Below are 24,650 nucleotides of genomic sequence, written 5' to 3'. Positions count from 1 at the left end.
AGACCTGTCTCTTCATATCAGTCCAAAATGGCTGACTCCTTGTTCAGAGACTTTTAGCTCTGTAGACTCTGTGGCCAAAACTTTTTTTTCCTAAGCTTCGGATAAGCGGATGAGAAGTTAGAGAGCAGTGGGTGTCTCTGAATTTAACAGGGAAGCCTCTTTCACAAGTGTCAAAGTATTGATATTTGCTGGTACTTGGCTTTCAAATTTTTGAAGTTAAAATGTTCTTTTTGGGGTGGGGGGGTGGGGGTGAATAAAGGAGCTGCAACGAATCAGTCTGCCCCTTGCATTTCTTCTTTTGACGAATTAGATCCGAAAGGGTGCAATTATATCTTTAATATGCATGTGTTACTTTCGCAAAAGTTATTGGATTTGATATCTGAAGAGTTAACTAGTCAGATAAAGTGGCTTTGCCAGTTTGGTGCCTGACATGATTTGCAGACTTGGCAAAACAACAAAAATCTGAGTGAATCACTTGAGATTTCCAGTGTTTACAAGCCAGAGGGCTGAGAATATGGCTGCCAGTTTCAAAGCATTGAACATTTGGGACGTGCTGAGATCATAGGTTGTAGAACTGGAGGAGATTATAGAGAGAACTCACAAAACAGAAGTGTTTGCTTTCAATTCTTGAATGCATCACAGCCTGAAGTTTTACAACAAAGGCAACTGGATGGGTATATGAATAGGAAGAGTTTGGATGGATATGGGCCGGGTGCTGGCAGGTGGGACTAGGTTGGGTTGGGATATCTGGTTGACATGGATGGGTTGGACTGAAGGGTCTGTTTCTGTGCTATACATCTCTATGACTCTGACTGTATTTACCAGTGAAGAAAGCTGTACAGGTCATTCTGCAATCACATGCCAGTCATGTTCCTCTGCAACCTCGTGTTACAGAAAGTCACATAGTGGAAAACCTCTGTACAAAATCGTGCTGTAGAAGATCATTAATAGATAATCACTGTACCTGTTCAATGGAAAATTTGCAATATCCAGACAATGTACACAATCCATCAATCACGTTATAGCCACTTTGTGCTAGTGAAACACGGATTATAGCAGAATGATCTGTATTAGTGTGAGGACTGCAACAAAGGTATACCAGACTGATTAATGCAATGGCAAGGGTGTTATTAAACTGGAGTGGGTTCAGGAAAGATTTATCAGAAAGTTGTCAGGAATGGGGAGGTTGAGTTATAAAAATAGGCTGGGACTTTTTCACTGGAGCTTAGGTGGTTGGAGGGTGACCTTAGAGGTGTATAAAATCTTCAGAGGCAGAGATAAAGTGAATAGCAAAGGCCTTTTACTCCCCTAAGATGCAGAAGTTCAAGTATAGGGGGCATATTTTTAAGGTGAAAAGAGAAAGATTTTAAAAAGGACACCAGGGACAACAACTATTTACACACACTTCACGTGTGGAATGAACTGCCAGAAAGTGGTGGGTGCAGGTACTATTGCAATATCCAAAAGACATTTTGGATAAATTCATGAATAGAAAAGGTTTGGAGGGATATGGGCCAAATGCAGGCAGGTGGAGGCTTGTTTAGTTTGGGAAGATGGTCAGCATGGACTAGTTGGACCAAAGAGTTTGTTTCCATGCTGTAATACTCTGATTCTAAGAGATACTGCATCAGTTAAAACTATATTCACGGGAGTTTAGAAGAATAAGGCAGGATCTCCTAGAAACCTATAAAACAGGACTGGACCAGTTAAGCACTGGAAGGATGTTCCTGACGACTACGGAGTCCAGAACCAGGTGTCACAGTCTTATGGAAATTGGGTAGGTCATTTAGGACTGGGTTAAGGAGATATTTCTTTACCTAGTGATTGGTGAGCCTGTGGAATTCTATGCTGCAAAAAGGATTCAGGGAAAAACATTGAATGTTTTCAAGGAGGAATTATAGGTTGTGAGAAGATTTGTAGCTCGGGTGCTCGTTGTTGTGGTTCTGTTCGCCGAGCTGGGAATTTGTGTTGCAGATGTTTCGTCCCCTTTCTAGGTGACATCCTCAGTGCTTGGGAGCCTCCTGTGAAGCGCTTCTGTGATCTTTCCTCTGGCATTTATGGTGGTTTGTCTCTGCCGCTTCCGGTTGTCAGTTCCAGCTGTCCGCTGCAGTGGCCGGAATATTGGGTCCAGGTCGATGTGCTTATTGATTGAATCATTAAAAACACAGAAATAGAGAACACACACCGGATCATCAATGCCACACTCTCAGGAATCTGATTCACTAGAGAGGAAAAAAAGGACAACCAGCACTCATCCCTAGACGAATGGAGAATTCACCACAAAGGTATACAGGAAAGCCCCACACACAGACCAAGTCCTGAACTACGAAAGCAACCATCCCAACACACACAAAAGAAGTTGCATCAAGACACTGTTCAAAAGGGCCACAACACACTGCAGTACACCGGAACTGCAAAAAGAAGAAGAAGAACACCTCTACAATGTATTCGCCAAAAACAATACCCCCGCAATTTCATCAACAGATGCCTAAGGGAAAGACAACGGAACGAGGACATGCCGCAACCCACTACCATACATCAAGAGCATTTCCGAACTGACAGCCAGACTACTAGGACTCATAACAGCACACAAACCAACAGCCACTCTCGGACAACAACTCACCAGAACGAAGGACCCGATACCCAGCATGAGCAAAACCAATGTAGTGTACAAAATCCCATGCAAGGATTGCACAAAACACTAACGATCCGCATCCATGAACACCAACTAGCCGACATGACCATCTATCCTTAATAGCCACACACACAGATGACAAGCAACATGAGTTCAACTGGGACAACACTACTATTATAGGACAAGCCAAACAGAGAACGACCAGGGAATTCCTAGAGGCATGGCACTCGTCCACAGATTCAATCAATAAGCACATCGACCTGGACCCAATATACCGACCACGGCAATGGACAGCTGGAACTGACAACCGGAAGTGGCAGAGACAAACCACTATAAATGCCGGAGGAAACATCACAGAAGCACTTCACAGGAGGCTCCCAAGCACTGAGGATGTCACCTAGACAGGGGACGAAACATCTGCAATGCAAATTCCCAGCTCGGCGATCAGAACCACAACAATTATAGTCCTTCTTAGGACTAAAGGGATCCAAGGGTCCAGGGAGAAAATGAGAGTGGAGTACTGATAGGACCATCGCTGTAGCAGGTTTGGAGGCTGAACGGCCCATTCCTGATCCAGTTTCTGAGTTTATGATGGTCTGGTGTTTTAAGCAAAAAGGTGGGAATATTTCTGAAAGTATTTTCTTGGTCTCAGTGGCTTCAATATTTGTGTTTTCAACCAAAGTGCAGTGAGTTTCACAGCACTCGGTGCATTTGTGATCCAGTCTTTGCATAATAACAGTCTGTCTCTGAAATGAATATCTCGTCAGAGCTGAGCAGATGGCTAACGTGCAGAATGTCCAGAAAGCAAACACCAGTGACCGGGGCGACTTCTGGAGGTCACGAGGTCAGAGAGCAGCAATGAAGAAGAATCTGCGGAAGAGTCGTGAGGACCTTACAGCTGTCCCGGTTGGCACAAAGTTCCCAGCTTACGAGAGGGTTGTTCTTCGTGAGGGTATGAGAAATTGGTGTATTAGTTGCATGCATCTTGTGACCATTCTTTTTTCCCTCTGAAGTAATTAAATTTTCCAGTTTTATTGCCCCACAAGAAATGTGCTGTGAGAAATAGGTACATTGTAGATCTAAAATAACTCTATTTTGATTTTAATCAGAAATAGTTTGTGGGGTGAAAGTCAAGAAAACTTAGTATGTATAAGCATTACTGCATCGACTGTCAGTGTCCACTGTGCTCATCAGCCTTCTATAATATGAGGCGCAGCATGATGCCAACAATGTGGGTTCAATTCCCACACCAGCTGAGGTCATCATGAAGGACTCTCCTTCTCAACTTCTCTCCTTGCCTAAGGTTTTTTGATTAGGTTCCCTACAGTGTGGAAACAGGCCCTTCAGCCCAGCAAGTCCACATTGACTCTCCGAAGAGCGACCCACCCAGACCCATCTCCCACTGACTAATGCACCTAACACTATGGGCAATTTAGCATGGCCAATTCACCTAACCTGCACATCTTTGGACAGTGGGAGGAAACCAGAGAACCCGGAGGAAACCCACGCAGACACGAGGAAAATGTACAAACTCCACACAGATAGTTGCCTGAGGCAGGAATTGAACCTGGGTTCCTGGCGCTGTGAGGCAGCAGTGCTAACCACTGAGCCTCCATGCCGCCCCTCAGGTGTGATGACCCTCAGGTTAGATTGCCACCTGTCAACTCTAGAATGAAAGCCACCCACTAGTCCGGTAGGGCCATTGTTATGGACCAGGCCAGACCCCCTGAAAACAAGTTAACCAAGACCCTAACTCTTTGAGTTGTTTTGAGCAGTGGCAGAGTGCAGATTCCAGGAGTGATGCAGCTGGTCAAAACCCTTCTGTTTTGAACAAAACAGAATTTATTTACGAGTACCGAATGAAACGCAAACAAAAGAACGATATAGAATAACTCAACTTATCCAAAAACCTAACAGGCTATCCTGACTCAGTGTTGCTGTTCCAAATTCCTGCAACAATCCCCACAAACACACCTAGCAAAAAAAGAGATAAAATCTAACAGAGGGTCTTACAGGAGAGAGAGAGAGAGAGAGATGGCAGAGGGACTCAGCATGGAACACCACCTTCCATGTAGCTGTTTCTTTCACCAGCAGCCTCCAACCTGACTGCTCGCTCTGCACAGTCTGACTGCTAAAACCCAAACCAAACCAGAGAAAAGCTGAGCTGGAAGAACTGGCCACTCCCCTTTCATTGTACAAGTTTTGTTTTAAACTTAAAAGTTGCTTCAAGAAGATCAACCCAGACATTTCGGCAACTCCGTCTTGTGCAACACTTTTGGGGGAAAGAAAACAAGGACAACACAATCTTGTTAAAGAAGCAGCATTGTCACACCATGATGACTTTAAAAAGCACTCTACACCAGATGAAGTACTTTTTGAAGTTTTGTCATTGTTCAATGTAAGAAACACAGCAGCCACTTTTTGTCCAGCAAGTCCTTGCAAAATGTGATCATGACTGGGTAATCTGTCTTAGTCACATTGAGGGCTAAATGTTGGGGCAGGACTGTGTGTCTCTGTGTCTGTCTCATTCTTCAAAATAGTGGTTCTGGGATATTTGACATTAACTTTAAAAGGCAGACTTGGTTTTTGAATCACCAGGTCCATCCTACTCCGGAGACTTGAGCACGTTGTCCAAACCGATACTCCTGAGCCTCTGAGAGGTCAAGTCTTCCAGCTGAAATGTTAATCGCTGTGTTATCCTCAGGCAGATATGGAAAGGTCATGGGATTTTCAAATAAGAACAGGAGTTATCCCCAGTGACCTGGTAATTATTTATCCCCAAGTCGACATCACTAAAACATTAATTTCGCAGGGGAGAAAGAATCTGTTGCCAAAGGGTGCTGTATTTTTAAATGTGAGCATTTTACCAATGTATGTTTCCATATACATGCCCTTGTATTTTTAGCTGGGTTTAGGAGGCCTGTGGTGCTCTTTGGGCCCATCGCTGACATTGCAACAGAGAAACTGGCAACGGAATTACCTGACAACTACAAAACTGCCAGTAAGTAAATTGTTCATGCACATGTAGTTTTCAGTAATCATTGCACGTCTGGGTTATCTCCACAAGATAATTAACTCCATGGTAAATTTTAATATTTTAGAAACCGAACCAAGGGATGCAGGTTCTGAAAAGTCAACTGGTGTAGTTCGACTAAACACAGTCAGACAGATCATTGAAGAGGTAAGAATAATTGCGCATCAACTTGAATTTCACTATACCTTTTGACAATAGTAAAACAAGATGGGGAAGACATTGGGTGATGCGATAAAATTCGAGGATACTTGAGGCAGAATTGGAGGAATACATTTTTTAGGAATAGAGGAGTTGCAATGTTAACAGTATCTTATTACACAATCTGTTAATTTATAAAATAGGTAAACATGGAAAAAAAAAGTGGATTAATGCACAGACTTCTCAAATACAGATGTTTTGTTTTGTTCGGTGGCAGGGGTCAGACCACTGCTGGCTAGGTCAGTTTCTTTGATTGCCCTTCCCAGTTTCCCTCTAAGACGGTGGCGAACTCCCTTGAATCGCTGTAGTCCATGAGGTGTAAATACAATCGTGGTGCTGTCCCGAAGGGATCTCCAGGATTTTGACCCAGTACATTCAAAGAACAATTATGTAGTTCCATGTCAGGTTGGCATGTGGCTAGGTGGGGAATTTGCAGAAAGCAGTGTTCTTGTATTTTTGCTGCCCCATGTCCTTCTTGATAGAGGCCAACAGTTTAGAAGGTGCTGTCGTAAGAGGATTAGCAATCTGCTGCTCTGCATTTTGTATTTGGTATCCAGCCTGCCACTTGGCACTGTGGACAAGATGTAGATCCAATACACTGTTTCAATCCTGGTTGGTGTCAAGATCTTGAGTGATACTTTTCAATAATTGAATGGCGTCTGGTATTTTAAACAAAAATGTTAAGACACTCAGCGCTTGTAATCAGTGTCCTCCAATTATTAGGTTGTATTGATATTGATGCAGAAACTATTAGATGAGTTGCCTGCCTACCCTTACTGATTTTTGTCTTTCATGCCAGCATAATGTTCAAGTAAGGAAATTCCTTTCAGAATTCTGAGAATTTCAGAATTTCCTCTGAAAAATGATCTTATGTGGTGAGGGAGTGGGAAGTGTAGGGCAGCTGGGATGGTGGTACTCAGCTTGAGAAAACTAGAAACTTGCCACTTGCAGCTTCCTATAACTTTTATATTGCTTCTAATGCTAATTAGATTATTAGAAGGCCTGACCTGCATGGAGCTGAATAATCCTGTCTTAACATTTCTAAATATGATCCCTTCTGTAATTTAAACTTGAAACTAGAGCAGAGCATTTATCATTTACTCATTTTTTATAAATGCATTGGATTCCCTTTTCTACTAAAGAGATGCATTTATAAATGCGAGGAGTGGGAGAAAAGGCTCATTTATGTTTGAGCCTATGGATATCATAAAATACTTTACAACAAATATTTTAATTGTTGTAATCACCACATAAGTGTAGAAAGCACAACAACCAATTTGCATGCACAAAGTTCCCACAAACAGCAGTGCGACCAAATCATCCATTCCAGTCAATTCAGGATAAATATTGACTAATGAGAGCAAGAAGAATCTGTGCTCCTTCAAAAAAATATCTGCCCCCTCAAGTGGCATTAAGGCTTCAGGTAACCTCTCTCTCTCTCTGCACAGTGTAGCACTGCCTCTACTACAGCAAAATGTGAGCTGTACTATATCGCTGTGAAGACTTAGGAGCAAACCTTCAACTGAAGATTTCCAGATTCTGAGACAAGAGGCCTTCCCCATTAAATGACTGTGTTTTTGAGAAGTCTTAGCATCTGATTTTAGACACTGCAGAAAATTGATTTGTCTTGTTCAGTTGGGGTTCCATAACCCCTCCCCCACCCCTGCCCCCGCCCCACCAATTAGCCATCAGATAGCTGCAAGACCTTCACTATCTCCAGATAATGATTTACAACTACATTGATACAAAGGAAATCCAAAGTTTTGTTTTATTCAGAAACCTTGGACTTGAACTGCTCAGTGAAACAAATAAGAGAATTGAGAGTGAGGGAGAAACTCTGAGCATTGCCCTCTCACACCAAAAATGCCCAACACTCAGACCAGCTCAAAGGAGAATCTAAAGTGCCAGGAAACTTTTCTAAACCTATACAGATTGAGGAACCATGTGATAAATGGTTACTCTGAGACAGTTTTGCGCTCTGCTCTTGTTTATGACAATTCTGCGGTAAGGAGGTCTCGAGGCTTGTGCCATCTCTCGGAATGTCCCAGAAATCCAGGCGAACTTTTAAACCAAGTGAGTTTGAAACTGAGTGGGATTGTATTTTAGACAACCTAATAGTCAGAGGGGAAATTGAGAAACAAACTTGTAAGGAGATCTCATCTATCTGTAAGGGTGGTTATGATGGGGGATTTTAACTTTCCAAACATATACTGGGACTGCCATAGTGTTAAGGGTTTAGATGGAGAGGAATTTGTGTGTACAAGAACATTTTTTGATTCATCATGTGGATGTACCTACTAGAGAAGGTGCAAAACTTGACCTACTCTTAGGAAACAAGGCAGGGCAGATGACTGAGGTGTCAGTGGGGGAGCACTTTGGGGCCAGCGACCGTAATTCTATTAGTTTTAAAATAGTGATGGAAAAGGATAGACCAGATCTAAAAGTTGAAGTTCTAAATTGGAGAACGGCCAATTTTGATGGTATTAGGCAAGAACTTTGGAATGCTGATTGAGGGCAGATGTTCTCAGGTAACCGGACAGCTGGAAAATGGGAAGCCTTCAGAAATGAGATAACGAGAATCCAGAGAAAGTATATTCCTGCTAGGGTGAAAGGAAAGGCTGGTAGGTCTAGGGAATGCTGAATGACTAAGGAAATTGAGGGTTTGGTTAGGAAAAAGAAGGGAGCATATGTAAGGTATAGATAGGATAATCGAGTGAATCCTTAGAGTATAAACGCAATAGAAGAGGGAAATCAGGAGGGCATAAAGGAGATGTGAGATAGCTTTGGCAAATAGAATTAGGGAGAATCCAAAGGGACAAATATGTTAAGGACAAAAAGGTAACTAGCGAGAAAATAGGGCCCCTCAAAGATCAGCAAGGCAGCCTTCGTGTGGAGCTGCAGAAAATGGGGACGATACTAAATGAGTATTTTGCATCAGCACTTTGGAAAAGGATATGGAAGATATAGACTGTAGGGAAATAGATGGTGACACCTTGCAAAATGTTGATATTACAAAAGAGGAAGTGCTGGAAGTCTTGAAACGCGTAAAGGTGGATAAATCCCCAGGACCTGATCAGGTGTACCCCAGAACTCTGTGGGAAGCTAGAGAAGTGATTGCTGGGCCTCCTGCTGAGATATTTATATCCGCGATAGTCACAGGTGAGGGGCCAGAAGACTGCAGTTTGGCTAACGCGGTGCCACTGTTTAAGAAAGGTGATAAGGACAAGCCAGGGAACTATAGACCGGTGAGCCTGATGCTGGTGGTGGGCAAGTTGTTGGAGGGAACTGAGGAACAGGATGTGCATGTATTTGGAAAGGACTGATTAGGGATAGTCAACATGGCTTTGTGCGTGGGAAATCATATCTCGCAAACTTGATTGAGTTTTTTTGAAGAAGTAACAAAAAAGATTGAGGACAGAGCGGTAGATGTGATCTATGTGGACTTTACTAAGGTGTTCGACAAGGTTCCCCATGAGAGGCTGATTAGCAAGGTTAAATCTCACGGAATTCAGGAAGAACTAGCCATTTGAATACAGAACTGGCTCAAAAAGAAGACAGAGGGTGGTGGTGGAGGGTTGTTTTTCAGACTGAGGCCTGTGACCAGTGGAGTGCCACAAGGATTGGTGCTGGGTCCTGTACTTTTTTTCATTTACATCAATGATTTGTATGCAAGCATAAGAGGTACAATTAGTAAGTTTGCAGATGACACCAAACTTAGAGTGTAGTGGACAGCGAAAAAGGTTACCTCAGATTACAACAGGATCTTGACCAAATGGGCCAATGGGCTGAGAAGTTGCAGATGGAGTTTAATTTTAATAAATGCGAGGTGCTGCATTTTGGGAAAGCAAATCCTAGCAAATCTTATACACTTAATGGCAAGGTCCTAGGGAGTGTTGCTGAACAAAGAGACCTTGGAGTGCAAGTTCATAGCTCCTTGAAAGTGGAGTCGCAGGTAGATAGGATAGTGAAGAAGGCGTTTGGCATGCTTTCCTTTATTGGTCAGAGTATTGAGTACAGGAGTTGGGAGCTGAAAATGTGTTGCTGGAAAAGCGCAGCAGATCAGGAGTTGGGAGGTCATGTTGCAGCTGTACAGGACATTGGTTAGGCCACTGTTGGAATATTGTATGCAATTCTGGTCGTCCTCATATCAGAAAAATGTTGTGAAACTTGAAAGGGTTCAGAAAAGATTTACAAGGATGTTGCCAGGGTTGGAGGATTTGAGCTATAGGGAGAGGCTGAACAGGCTGGGGCTGTTTTCCCTGGAGCGTCGGAGGCTGAAGGGTGACCTTAGAGGTTCACAAAATTGAGGGGCATGGATAGGGTAAATAGACCAAGTCTATAGACAGAGGGGTGGGGGAGTCCAGAAGTAGAGGGCATAGGTTTAAGGTGAGAAGGGAAAGATATAAAAGAAACCTAAGGGGCAACCTTTTCACAGAGGGGTAGTAAGTATATGGAATGAGCTGCCAGAGGAAGTAGTGGAGGCTGGTACAATTGCAACATTTAAGAGGCATTTGGATGGGTATATGAATTGGAGGGGTTCGGAGGAATATGGGCCGGGTGCTGGCAGGTGGGACTAGATTGGGTTGGGATATCTGGTCGGCGTGGATGGGTTGGATTGAAGGGTCTGTTTCCATGCTATACATTTCCATGACTGTGTGTGTGGCATGGGCTGGTTTGCTCTTGCTGAGAGCCAGCACCGATACAATGGGTTGAGTGGCCCCTTCTGTGAGCAGTAACCATACTCTCTGCACCCCACCTTGAAGTGCAAGATCCTACATTCTTAAGAATTCTTAGATTCTCCAGAGAGAGAGAGAGAGAGAGACACTCTTAATTTGTCTATCGAGCACTTGTCTTCTTGACATTGTGAACCTTTGTTAACAGGATAAGCATGCTTTACTGGATGTAACACCCAAGGCGGTGGATCTGCTGAACTACACGCAGTGGTACCCCATTGTCATCTTCTTCAACCCAGACAACAAGCAAGGTGTTAAAACTATGAGACAGAGACTGAACCCAGGCTCTACCAAGAGTTCCAAGAAACTCTACGATCAGGCAGTCAAGCTAAGAAAGAGCTGTTCTTATCTTTTTACAGGTAAGAAATCTTACTTCGTGCACCATTGTTTGGTACCATTGACTTGAAACTGAATTAGACTTGCCATATAAATACTGGCTATGAGAGATTGTCAGAGGCTGGGAATCCTAAGCAAGTAATTCACTTCCTGACTTCCCTCAAAGCCTATCAACCTTCTTGAAGGCACATCTCAGGAGTGAGATGGCATTCACCTCATTTGCCTGGACGGGTGCAGCTCCAATTAGACTCAAGAAGCTTGACACCATCCAGGACAAAGCAGCCAGCTTGACTGGTACCACTTCTACACACACACCTTTCTTCATCGATGTTCAGTAGCAGTAGTGTACCATCTCAACGGTACATCACAGAAATTCATCAAGAGTCTGCATACAGCACCTTCCAAACCCATATCTAGAAGGACAAGGCAGCTGATACATGGGGACATCACCTGCAAGTTCCCCTCCAAACCATTCACTATCTGTATTGAAAATATATTATTGATCTTTCGGTGTTACTGGGTCAAAGTCCTGCGACTCCCTCCCTTCTGACATTGTCAGGGTACCTACACCTCATGGACTCACCACTACCACCCTGAGGGTGACTAGGGATGGGCAATAAATGTTGACCCAACCAGCAATGTTCACATCTCATTAATGAATTAAAAAAAACAAAAACAGCACAAAAAGTGACACATTCCCCCGTCCTGTTTGTATTGACCTTTTGAAAGAACTAGGGGAAATTGAAGACTGCAAGAGTCAAGAATGTGGCACTGGAAAATCCCAGCAAGTCGGGCAGCGTCAGAGGAGCAGGAGCATTGACATTTCGGGCATAAGCTCTGATGAAAGGTTCATCGTTCCTAATGATGGGTTTATGCCTGAAACATCGATTCTCCTGCTTCTTGGATGCTGCATGACCTGCTGTGTTTTTACAGCACCACACTTCTTTCATCTTAGAAAGAACTTCCAATTCATTTGACAGCCCCTTCCAAACTCAACGGCTACCATCTAGAAGGACAGGGGTAGCTTACACATGGGAACACTATCATCTGCGAATTCCCCTTCCAACCACTTACCATTCTGACTTGTTCATTTATTGCTGTTCCTTCACTTTAATTTTAATAACATGTCTGTGTGCATCCTATGGATTGCAGCAATTCCAGGGGCAGTTCACCAATGCCAACTTAAGGGAACTGGGTACAGGTGATTAAATACTGTCCCAGCCATAGATACCTACATTCCCTGAACAAAATGGAGGGGGAGGATTTCAAAGGTCCATTGACTGAAAAATGAAAGCAAGATGAAATGTGCAAGTGGATGTGGCCTTTTCCTCACTTATTATCCAGGGGGAAATAAGAAATGTTGTGAGACTCCGACAGTGCAATAGATAGGAGGCTTGAAGCTGAGGACTAGTTTTAACGCTGATATAAATTTGCTGTTATGTGGATGGGAGAAAGTGTGAGAAGCATTTAAATGTTCACTCAGACCACTTAGGCAGAATGGCGTGTTTGTGGCGTAAATTATATGTAATAACTCATGTACTGGCCTGAAGATCGACCTAAAGCTGCTAATGGCAGATGTATCCCAGTGTGTTCTTGAGTGTATTATTGTTGGATTTACTTCTTTCCAAATTTTCTCTTTCCTACTATGCAATTGCTTCCAAATTCTTGTGTGGATAAAAGAGAATTTCTTTGTGTTTTAAAATATTACAGAAACAATTGATCTGAATTCCTCACACGATGGTTGGTATGGATTGCTGAAGGATCTGATAAGAGATCACCAGGCTTCTGCTGTTTGGGTTTCAGAAGGCAAGGTATGTGTTGAATGAGTCTCTTATTGCACCGCTTGCTGAACCACCATTTCTTAGGCTAACGCTAAGTGTTTTTGGATGTCAATGGTTACATACAGTGTATACTAGTCATAATATACATATATAGCCAGCCATACACTCCCTCACCAACTGAGGTGACCACGAAGGAGACAACTTCTCAACCTCTCCCGAGTCACGGTGGCCCTGGGGTTAAACCACCACCAGTCATCTCTCCCGCTCTCACCCCTGTGAGAGAGCAGCCCAATGGGTTAAGACTATGGCAACATTTAACTTCACTTTTACTTCTGTGCTATGCATTGTGTAGCACTCAGTTTCATCAAGCAGGTTGTTTGTTTAATGCAGTGGTTTATTATCTGTGGAGCCAAAACTTTTCTTGGTTCCTGCTATAAAATTTATTTATTAATTTGAGCTGGTCAGTAATTAACACCTTTGTGTTGCAAAAGAATGACCGCATTTAAGAAGATATACAGGCTGCTCCTCTTAAGAGAAAATTGGATAAGAGTAAGTGTTACTCTACATATGGTATGTGTTCTCTTGCCCTTGCCATTTACCTGTCCATCCATTTTAGATTAACTACATTTCAACTAAGTGCAAGTTTCATGAGTTTTCTTCCCCTTCCCTGCCTCTACCTGCATCCCCGTTCTGATTATACTCCAGTGACCATAACTGAACTTGCACTTCTTCCCCATAGATTTCCTCATTAAATTAACCTTAGTCATAATTAAATATGCCTCCTACAAAGCATTAATAGTGCATAGTTTTAAAACGTGTTTAGGATTTTCCCAATGGGCTATCCAAATTATTAACTGCACCATGCTTTATGGGTTATTCTAGGTAACTGCAATTTGTTAGTTCTGTTCTGAACTTGGAAGAATTGATGGGCCATTGAAGCATATTTATCCTGGTTACTGTTGTATAATCTTGCTACTATTCACAAATCATTTGGATTCTTTGAAGAATTAGCACAGCTATTTGCAAATGCATGTAATACCAGAACACCACAGCTTGTATTCTGGAATGGAGCCCAGTATTTTGATGAGCTCTAATACTTGGGATTTATAAATGAAACAAGCATGTTGAAAAGATTTTGGTGCCCTAACGTACTGATTGACAAAAATAACCAGATCAAATTTTTGATCAACAGTTTAGTTTTGTTGGGAAAATCCTACTTGCTCTTGAGAGGAACTGAGCATAGTTTAGTATTTTCCCACACAGAATATAACTCACCTGGTTGCTTTACTCTTGTTGGAAAAAACCAAAGATATTCTGAAGCTCTTGGGGGATAATTGGAGGAATCCAGCATCCTCTTAAGAGGAAGTATGATTGTAAATCTCCCTTTCCTGTTCTCCCCACTGCCTTCCCCACAAAGAGCAGCCAGTAGTTGTTGATCTGTATTTACCTTTTGGGGGATGGGGAATAGAAATGTCTCATGTGGACGGGAATATTGTTTCAGGATGGTGCTTTACCTTGTCCTATCTTTTTAATTTTAGGCTGATGGATTAGGAGATGAAGACCTTGAGATGCATGATGACCGTATGTCTTATCTGTCAGCCATGGGAGCAGACTATCTCAGCTGTGACAGCAGACTCATGAGTGACTATGATGATACAGACACAGAAGGTGGAGCCTATACAGATAATGAGCTGGATGAACCAATCAATGAGCCTCCTGTCTCTTCTATGGCGAGATCATCGGAACCAATAAATATTGATGAGGTGAGACCAACACAATCCAGATGTGTGTTTGGGAGTAAACATTAACTTCAAAGGTGAAGGGTGCCCGCACATTAAATGATTATGCTGAGGATTAAAGGCACAAGAGCAGGCCATTTGACCCAACTGCATGTGAGTTTCCTCCCATCTTACCAACGTTGCCTTCTGTTCCTTTCTCCTTCATGTTAATCCAACTTCCCCTCAAATATAGCCGTTTCATCATCTCCAAGAATTGTACATTCTGTCTCCATCTGGAGTGAAATAACAACTGGATTTTTGAGGGGCCATCGAGTATTTCCAAGCTCAAGCTTTGGATTTTCCAAATCTATCCTACAAACATGTAAACGGCAACCTGGTACAACAAGGTTTCTTGGTTTAAAAGAACTGCAGAGGCTGGAAATCAGAGACAAAAACAAATTGTTGGAAAAGCTCAGCAGGTCTGGCAGCCTCTGGAGGGAAACCAGAGTTAACATTTTGGGTTCCAGTGACCCTTCAGATTTCTTGGTACTTTATTCTTAACAAATATTTAAAGGTATTTGTTGATATGTAAAATTCTGCTTATTTGTACAAGATTGACAAAGTGATAATGTGGCTACAGTGACCAATTGTGTTGAGATTGGGCCCCTGAAAGTTGTTGAGTTGAATTATAAATGTTAGTCTCTTTATAGTTTCTAGGGGAACTAATAGTTTAGATGCATCTTGAGATTGTTCAGTACTTTTTTACCTTAACAATCTGATTTTATTTTCAGCGGAAACAGAGTCCAGAACCAGCTGTAGCAAGAGGTCAAATGAGGAGAGCTGGTAGCAGGGAAGTCTTGAGAGATCCCAGCCCCCCTCCCGATTTTAAACCTGAACCTCCAAAGGTAGTGAGCATCATTTAATTACTTGATTTTGTACAAAATCTGTTCTTGCTTTTGTTACATTATAATCATTTTTAAGAAGAACCCATCACTCCTCCTGCACTCACCTGAGTTCTTGGTCTGACAACACCCCAGAGTTAAAATTGTCTTTCCTTTCAAATCCCTCCATGGCCTTTGCTCCTTATTCATGGAACCATTTATAGCATTGTAACTTTTCCACTTCTGGCCTCCTTGTAGATCTCTGGTTTTAATTGCTTGACCACTACTGTCCTTTCAGTTAGCTGGGCCATAATTCTGGAATTCCCTCCCTGAACTGCTGCACTTCTCTTTCCTTGTGGTGAAAATGCTTCTTAAAACCTACCTCTTTGACCTAGGCTTTTACTTGTCTATTCTCGTATCTCCTTATACAGTGTGCTGTCAGATTTTTATAAAATGCTGCTATCTTGGGATGCTTTACAGTAATAGAACTGTACAAATACAAGTTGAAGTAAAAAATATGTAAAGATGCTTCACAGGAATATGTGTAAAGCAAAGTTTGACTGCAAAAGGTGATATGAGGAGAGGTGACCAACAGCATGGCTAACAAGTAGGAACTAGGCAGAATTTTAGGATGAAGAGGGCTATGTTCTGACCTTGGGATCAGCTGTATGGCCAGCAGTGAATTGCAATGGAATGCAGAAGACATTAATTTTAATCCCATTTGCCTTCTATCCTGTCCTTTTTTTTTGGAACTGTATCTAAGGGACAACTTTTTCATGCAGTGGGTGGTGCATGTACGGAATGAGCTGCCAGAGGAAGTGATGGAGGCTGGTACAAATTAAATGGCATCTGGATGGATATATGAATTGCAAGGGTTTAGAGGGATATGGGCCAAATGCTGACAAATGGGACTGGATTTATTTAGGATATGTGGTTGGCATGGACGAGTTGGACCGAAGGATCTATTTCCATGCTATACATCTCTATGACTCCACTGTGGTAGGATTTAAACACACGACTCCTGGCCCAGAAACATAATCACTGCATCTCTGCTACTCCACCATTTTCCCGGTTCTGATACAGGAGTATCAGCCTGGAAGTTTGAAGTTAGCATTGTTCTGCATTGAACTGCTGAGTATTTTCAACATTTACTGACTCACTTAAACCAGACCGTGTCATTATCATTTTGCTGTTTGTTGGTGGTGGTGTGGGATCTTGCTTTTGCACAAACCATGATGTGAAATTAAAGCTGCAAAATGTCAGTTGAAGATCATAACAAATGGATCTGATTTAACACTTGTATATTCTTTTGTCTCCCATTTTTAAGGCAAAAGTTGAAGTACACTCTTATCCAAAAGAGCAACAAAGGCAGTATTACGATTCCAGTCGTGGATATGATTCTCGATATAGCAGCCCAAGTCCCGGGAGCAGCGAGCATCCCCGTGGTCAGGACATCCCATCCTCCAAGCCGCAGCCCCCTCCCGTGGCTTTAAAACCCTCTTTCGGGGTTCGGACGGCGCTGAAACCCCCTGTTCCAGCCATGCCGCCTGCCGGTGAAGAGGAAGGAGACTACAGTGAGGAGCTGGGTGAAGGCAATGAACAGCAGTCCGTGCTGGGCAAAGTGAAAATATTTGAGAAATTGGACCACAAAGCTCGAGTGCAGAGGCTACAAGAACTTCAGGAAGCACAGAATGCGAGAGTAAGGCAGTCCTACCACTATTTAAAGGCCATAAGAGCATAACTAGGAAGACAGCCCCTTAAACCTCCTGCAGCATTCACTAAGATCATAGCTGTAGCTTTGATTCTATTTTTCCACCTAACCCCAATAACCCTTGGTCACCACATAAATTAAACGTGTATCTGACTAGTTCAAACACGTGCGATGGCCCAAACTCCATATCCCTCTGGCTAGGGAACTTCAGAGGGTTAACAACTTTGTCGGAAGAAACCTTTCCCTCTCCTCCTCTTCTAAAACAAAAAAAAAACCCTTACTTTTTAAACAGCCTCCCCTGTGGAGTTGGCAGTGCTGGGGAGGCATTGGTGATGGTTCTCTCAGTGTTAAAGACTTGGGATATATTCTCTGATTCAACTTTGCTGCACCTTCCTGTCAGAATTTCAGCAGCAATTTTTTTTTGTGTTGTGTACTCCGATTTCAATCACTCGTTGGCTGCTGAGTTCTCTAATTCTCTCCTTTTTAAACCTCTCCATTCCCTCTACCCAATTCATTTCTTTTTTTCCCCCCATCCCCTTTTCAAGTCCATCCTAAAATCTATTCAATTACCCAAGTGTTTAGTCACCTGTTTTAATAACCTGATACAGAGCACACTAAGTGTTTTGTCAGGTAATTCCTTGTAGAATGTCTTGATGCTTTCAAGATGCTACATGAATGCATCATAATGCCCCCTGTCTGACTTCCCTTTTTGATCCCATTGGTGTGAAAATCCAGTGGGTTCCCTCAGCGTGGTAACTCCAGAGCGGACTGTATGCTGGTGAACACTTGGCATTACTTCCTTAGTGGAATATCCATTCAGCCATTCGATTCACAATTTCAAAGAATGTGAGCAAATGGCGTTGTTGACAAATCCAAATGTTTGAAAACCTTTCTGTGAAAACTGGAATCCATCTTCTGTGCAAGAGACCTGAAAATTATCCACAAAGCTCTTGCCATTAATGGTAAATAACCATTGAAACATAAGAGTTGACCTTACTTGATTTAACTTGGCCTAATCAGTTATATAGTTTAAACCCGTTCTGACTCACTGGTGCAAAAATAACAATGATTTATGTTCAGGTTCTCTTCAGCCTAATAGCACGTTAGGCAGCAACATACAGAATACTGCTCCTGATCTTACTCTTTTGCTGAAGATTCTATCCCTTAGCTGAAGCGTGATTTATGCAGAGAATTATTAGGATTTACCACTGCCCAGAGACTTTAATAATTAAGCCTGAGCGCCCCTTGAAGAACCAATCTGAGTTTAATGTATGGTCATGGGATTAAAAAAAAACAATCTAATCTGGTTGACCTCCGACTTTTCACGCACTCAACATCACTGGTTTGGAAGCTGGTCAGTTACGTTGACTTGCGCTGTGTTTTAGAGATTTCTTAAATAAGAGGGTTCCTTACTTATCAATGTTGATTATCTGCACTCTTCACAGAACCAAACCTAAGAACATTAGCAGAAGAAATTTAAATTAGATGAGGTTTGTTCATTGAAACAAGCTGTTCTGATCTAGAATGTTACCAATGGAAGCAGATTCAACAATAATCTTCTGAAGGGTATTGGATACATTAGTTGAAGGAGGGAAAGACTTAAAAGAGAGTTGTGGGAGAAAAGCATATGAGTGAGAATAATGAAATGATTCTTTCAAAGACCAAGGACTGGTACATTGGATGAGCAGTCTGTTTTGCACCATGATTTTCAATAAGATGGAGAGCAAGTTTTAAATTTTCCCTCTAACTGCTTTAAGACAAACACTTCTAAGAATTTAGGCTTTTTTTTTGCAGTTCAGTGGCTTGGATCTTCCATTTCTAACAGCAAGGCTGCATGCAGTCGATTAGCTATGGGGAAATGCAGGGTGACAGGGATAGGATGAGGTCTGGGTAGGATGCTGTGTGGAGGGTCGGTGTGAACTCGATGGGCTGAATGACCAGTTTCCACAATTTAGGGATTCTTTGAATTCGAGCTTCCTGGGCAATTCCCAACTAGATCTGCATGTCAGCATTTCCACTGCCTCCTTAGACAATCTTCCATCTTGCAGCTGGCCTTTGACAATCAGAGATCAGAAGATTGTGTCCAGATTTTTTTTGGTGAAATATATAAACATACAAAAAAAAATCAACTGAGCACTTCTTTTACTGTACCTCTGTCCCTGTCCTCAAACATTACATTTAGTCAGCATTGTGAATTGGATGCAGACATCCTAATGTCTACTTTGAAAATGATAAATTCCTTCTTTGCATTTACAGCTGGAATTAGCACAGAGATATGCGGATATTTATGCAGTCCCTGTAAAACCACCTAAAGCTGAACAGCCCCAATTCCAAAGGTAAGACCATTGATGCTTCATCTCTCAGCAAGTGAAATGGGAGAAGGCCAGTCAGCCCCTTTCAAGTCTGTTACTCAATTACCTTCTCTGTTTTATATGCTGTAACATTTTCCTACTTTTTTTTTGTAAACTCTGACCCAACAAAATCTATTAATTTTAACTTTGAAAACGTTAATTCATCCCTGAACAGGTTTATTTTTGGTTTGGGGTGGGAGGGGAGGCAAAGAATCTCTCGAAGCTGTGTGACTGGTCGAAGGTTCTGTGCACATCAATCAGCATTCCGATGTGTTGGCTTCCGTTTTTATAAGGAGCTCTGCAGAAAAAAACATTTGAAGGAAATGTCGGATGGTGTGGGGGAGCAAGAGTTCCAAATTTCCACAACCCTTTTATTTGTATGAAGAACGTCTCTTGATAGCATCTCTGAACAGTTTCGTTGTAATTTTAATCCAATGACCCTGTTCTGGGTTCCCCTTACCCCAGCCCAGCCGATGAAATAAGTTTGATAGAGAGAAACTGTTGATTTCTTTTAATCATGATAAAGCTTCAATTTCAGAAGAAGGTGGATTGAATCGCTTTATGATTAAAGGGGTTGATAGGCCAGGTAGAGAGAAATATTTTCCTCTGCAGGGGCTGAGCAGTGTCAGGGGTCAGAACTTTTACAATTAGAGCTCAGGAGTGGAAAAAAAAATCAGTTCATGTAATGGATGGTAAAGAAAAAAAGCCACTCTTTCTTCCTCCCAAAAGGATGTGAATGCTTGGGGTCAGTTGGAAGCTTCAGAGACTGCAATTTCAGTTGTGCAAGGGTATTCAGTGATATGGTTGAAATGTCTGTCGATGAGATTGAGATCTGTCATAATCTTCCTCTTCCCACTGTCTCCCTTGAGTTTTGGTAATAAACTGGTCACATCATGCTGTGGTTGCTTGCTGATTGTAGTTTGATTGCATGTTCCTTTGACTTGTATTCTGCTGCTGTTCACTTTGTATATTGGTAAGATTTTTGTTTTAAATCCAGTGCTTTGAGCTCTCCCTGTTCTGTTATTCTCCTGGATGGGAATGGGAGGGGTGGACAGGGTTAACGTTCTGTATTAGTTGACACAGGTTCCTCCTATGGCTGCTTTTCTCTCTCAAATCCCTAAACTGGAAAGCCCAGCCTTTGAAAGGCACTCCATCTAGTGGTTTCAACTGAAAATCAGTACTTTTACACTGAAAATGGAGTTTAAAAAATATCACAACATCAGGTTAATAGCCCAACAGGTTTAATTGGAAGCACTAGCTTTCAGAACACTGGTCCTTCATCAGGTGGTTGTGGAGTACACAATTATAAGACACAGAATTTATAACCAAAGATAAGACTCTCATCTGTTAGTGACCAAGTTAGTTTCACTTTTGTAATTTACATATTAAATAACTTTTTTTTTAGAAAGGTTAATCTGCGAACATAACTCAGGTTACCAATGTTTTATAGCTAAATTCTCAACATCTTTATTCTGTCTGGGATTAGTATTGGTATTATTGTGTCTCCTTGGAGAAAATCTAAAGAGAATTTGGAAGGTGTAAATTAAAGAGTTCATGTTTTCTTTCCAGTGATTAGTCAAAATTTGCATTAGCCTGCATAGGGAGGATAAATAAATGAACATGCATTTTTATATAGAACCTTTTTTCTAGACACCCCAGAACATTTCACACTCAACAGAAGTTTGTGTTTTTTCAAGCTGTGGTTACTGAATTAAAGTAGTGGGGTGTAAAGTTTTAAGTAGATCTAAATCTAAGAAAATACAGTATGGAAACAGGCCCTTCGACCCAGCAAGTCCACACCACTCCTCCGAAGAGTAGCCCACCCAGACCCATTCCCCTACCCTATATTTACCTCTGACTAATGTGCCCAACACAATGTGCAATTTTAGCTCAGCCAATTCACCTAACCCGCACATCTTTGTGATTGTGGGAGGAAACTGGAGCATCCGGAGGAAACCCACACAGACACTGGGAGAATGTGCAAACTCCACACAGTTGCCTGAGACAGGAATTGAACCCTTGGTCCCTGGTGCTGTGAGGCAGCAGTGCTAACCATTAAGCCACCGTGCTGCCTCCAGTTGTCTTGTGCCACAATTCTAAATGGACAGCATCAGTTTAAGTCTTTTTGAGTTCAACATTAACTTTGTCTACACAGATCATGTCAGACTCAGAGTTTCTGCAGCCCTTTGTCTTTTTCTTTACCTCAGCAATGTTTGTTGTTTCTCACTGATCCATTCTACTTTTCAGGCTTTGTTTGATCATTAAGTTTTAATGACTGAATACTTACTTTCTTCTGTGAAAATCTCCAGGTCTCCTGAACCACAGAAGCCCCCATCACAAGCCTACCATGATCCCAGTGGAGCCATTTACAGTGATGAGGATGAGGATGAGCAGTATCGAAGACAATTAGCTGACCATTCAAAGCGTGGTTACTATGGACAACATGCAGTGCAACCAACCAAATACAGGGACACCGAATTGTAGAAAGCAATATTTTGTAATCCAAATTTTTTTAAAAACAGAAATTTACATACACAAGCTGGAAATGGACAGCGGGTCCGTTGGTGCCTGAATTTTCAGCTGCTGATTGACTCACTAAGTATTTGTGGCAGCATTTTTATTTTGATAGGTCTTTATGGAATAACCTACTTTATACCTTTACAAAATGCTATTCTAACTGCCTTTACTGTATTTTTCCCTCATCATTTGATTGAAGTTTTTTGTTGCAATTCAAGATAAAGAGCAAATTACAATAAAGTATTTGAACTGACCAGATACTCTAAGTAATTAGAGTTCTGAACAGTAACAAGTGCCTTCCTTCATGCCCCCTCTCTTTTGAACAAAAAGATATATTTGGTGATGGTAATGACACTGGATTTTGGTTTGATTTGAGTGGTTTATTTTACTAACTGATCAACCGTTGTGGTATAAAGTGCTTGTAGGGACCAGAGAGAAAATATCTAATTTTGTATCGCCATTTGTAATTGATGCGTGTCTGTGTTTTGCACAGTTTTTTTTGTCTTCTAACCTATTGAAAAGGATATTTGTTTTTAAACTGATCAAATAAAATAAATTGTATTTAAGTGTCACTTCTGCTACCCTCCTTTTAAAGTACCAAGGCCCTGGGATTTAGAAAGTCCAGGTTTGGAAGATTCCATGCATTTCTTTACCTCTTGCCTATTTTAAAATTTTCTATCATATATAAAAGATTTGTTTTTTACATTGTACCTATTACTAGGATCATGATAAACATCAGTCAGGTTTTGTTTGGAATTCGGAAAACCCAGGTATTTACCACAAGAATGGCTCCACAAACTTAATGTTTAAATCACAAGAATTTTACGACACAAATCTAAGAACATGAATACCAATAATTACACTTTAACTGGCTGTTTAAGACAACTATATTTGAAAGTTCAATGGACACTGACTTAATGCAATTGCCTTTAATTTAAAGTTTCATTCTACACCCATTTGATTTATGTTGTCAAAAACTCAAGTAAAATGTTCCTTCAACATTGGACAACTGATCTCAGGATAGTTTTTAGTACAATGGTTGAAATTTCTTGGGGCTTTCAGTCACATTGATCCTTCAAATTTCTTCCAAATGTCCCATGGTTGTAAACTGTCCATTCAGAGGTACGTTCTTAAGTGTAGCCACCTTGGGTCAGAACTGTTCTGAATCCACTGTTCTTTAACTCTGGAGCCTTGATTATAAAACCTCCCTTCTCTTCAGTTTGGCAATGCCAGAGTTTGAACTCACTATTAGGTGTCCTTCAGGGGTTAGCACACAGAATTTCAAATTGTACAATCCTTACAGTGCAGATAGAGGCCATTTGGCCAATCAAGACTAATCCTCTGAACAGCATCCTGCCAAACCCATTTCCCCACCCTAACTGTAAGCCCAGATTTCCCATGACTGATCCACCTAGCCTGCACATCCCTGGACATTGGGATAGCCAATTCACCTGACTTGCGCATCTTTGGAAACTGGAGCACTTGGAGGAAACCCACGCAGACAGAGTGTACAAACTCCACACAGACTGTCACCTGAGGCTCGAATTGAACATAGGTCCCTGATGCTGCAAGACATCGGTGTTAACAATGAACTCTGCTTAAGAGATGTTTCTGCCTGCCAACTTGTTCTAAAATTAAACTGAAAATATTCAAACAGAGCCCTACTAGGTTTATCTCCTAGGCAGCTTGGTCATATGGTCATTTAGTGGAAGTCAACTAAGGGTCATCTTGGTCCAATTTTTTTTTTCACCTAAAGCACAAAGCGACGGACTGTTGCATTCTCAGGATATTCACAAACACTTGTAAATGTCGGAAATGTGACCATGGAAGAAACCTGGCAGTCAGTTTATGCACAGTGGTTTATTGGAATTATCACTTAAATGTTAGATGGATCAGAATTTGGAGTTGGAAGTTTTTTAGATATTTGAGTCTAATGATTGAACCATCCACTGTTCAACTGCTCAAGTTAAATTCTCATGGCAAATAAAAGTATTCTTCCCAACTTGTGCACCAGTTGATAGTCAGTTTCCTTTTGAAATGCATTTATATTTGCAGAACTGTTCAATGTCAAAGTTTTACACAATCAAATTGACACCCTCCCTTGAACTATCATTCTGAAATCTACCTCCATCTCTTGCTGCACCTACTTATGGAACAACTAAGTACCTGGTTGCTTCAGCTTCCAGGACCTGTTTCCTGTAAGGACTATATTCCCTTCTCCTGGTTTCTCCACCACTATCATCTGTTCTGATGATGCCACCATCCACAGGAGTCCCTCAAACATCGACCTCTTTCCTCAACTGGTGATTCCCTGCCACCATGGTTAACATGTGGAGCTGCCAGTGTTGGATTGGGGTGGACAGAGTCAGAAGTCAACACGACACCAGGTTATAGTCCAACAGGTTCATTTAAAATCGTAAGCTTTCAGAGCACTCTATGTTTGTCACTTGACTAAGGAATAGTTCTCTGTAAGCTTGTGATTTCAAATAAAACTAGACTATAACCTGGCTGATGGCTGTGTCCAACCCATTTCCTGTACTTCTGCCCTCACCCCTTTTCCCTTCCACAACAGTTCTCACTTTTCACCACCAGCAATTGCATCCAAAGGATCATGAACTAACATTTCTACCACTACCACCACCACCACCACCACCACCACCAGACAATTCCCCTCCCCTCCCTTGACAACATTTTATAGGCACTGTACCCTCCAGGACAACTTGATCAACTCCTCTACTCCCAATACCTCCCCAGA

General features: G+C 41.8%; 1 protein-coding gene across 5 annotated transcripts in view; it reads left to right on the top strand.

The window, feature by feature from the left end:
- tjp2a (tight junction protein 2a (zona occludens 2)) overlaps window positions 1-22,467 on the top strand; it is a 140,292-nt gene extending 117,825 nt beyond the window's left edge. For all 5 annotated transcript variants that reach the window (XM_060839695.1, XM_060839686.1, XM_060839677.1 and 2 more), the window contains 10 exons: window positions 3,403-3,587; window positions 5,541-5,636; window positions 5,737-5,816; window positions 10,749-10,959; window positions 12,647-12,747; window positions 14,256-14,480; window positions 15,227-15,340; window positions 16,644-17,015; window positions 19,284-19,363; window positions 21,688-22,467. In XM_060839695.1, the coding sequence (XP_060695678.1) occupies window positions 3,403-3,587; window positions 5,541-5,636; window positions 5,737-5,816; window positions 10,749-10,959; window positions 12,647-12,747; window positions 14,256-14,480; window positions 15,227-15,340; window positions 16,644-17,015; window positions 19,284-19,363; window positions 21,688-21,862 (1,639 nt within the window). In that variant the 3' untranslated portion in view covers window positions 21,863-22,467. The remainder of the gene's footprint in view (window positions 1-3,402; window positions 3,588-5,540; window positions 5,637-5,736; window positions 5,817-10,748; window positions 10,960-12,646; window positions 12,748-14,255; window positions 14,481-15,226; window positions 15,341-16,643; window positions 17,016-19,283; window positions 19,364-21,687) is intronic.
- The last annotated feature ends 2,183 nt before the right edge of the window (window positions 22,468-24,650 follow it).

This window comes from Hemiscyllium ocellatum, chromosome 2, assembly GCF_020745735.1.
Source record: "Hemiscyllium ocellatum isolate sHemOce1 chromosome 2, sHemOce1.pat.X.cur, whole genome shotgun sequence".
NCBI classification, from domain to species: Eukaryota; Metazoa; Chordata; class Chondrichthyes; order Orectolobiformes; family Hemiscylliidae; genus Hemiscyllium; species Hemiscyllium ocellatum.
Note: the sequence above shows the minus strand (reverse complement) of the source record. Positions and strands in the feature narration are given on the sequence as shown.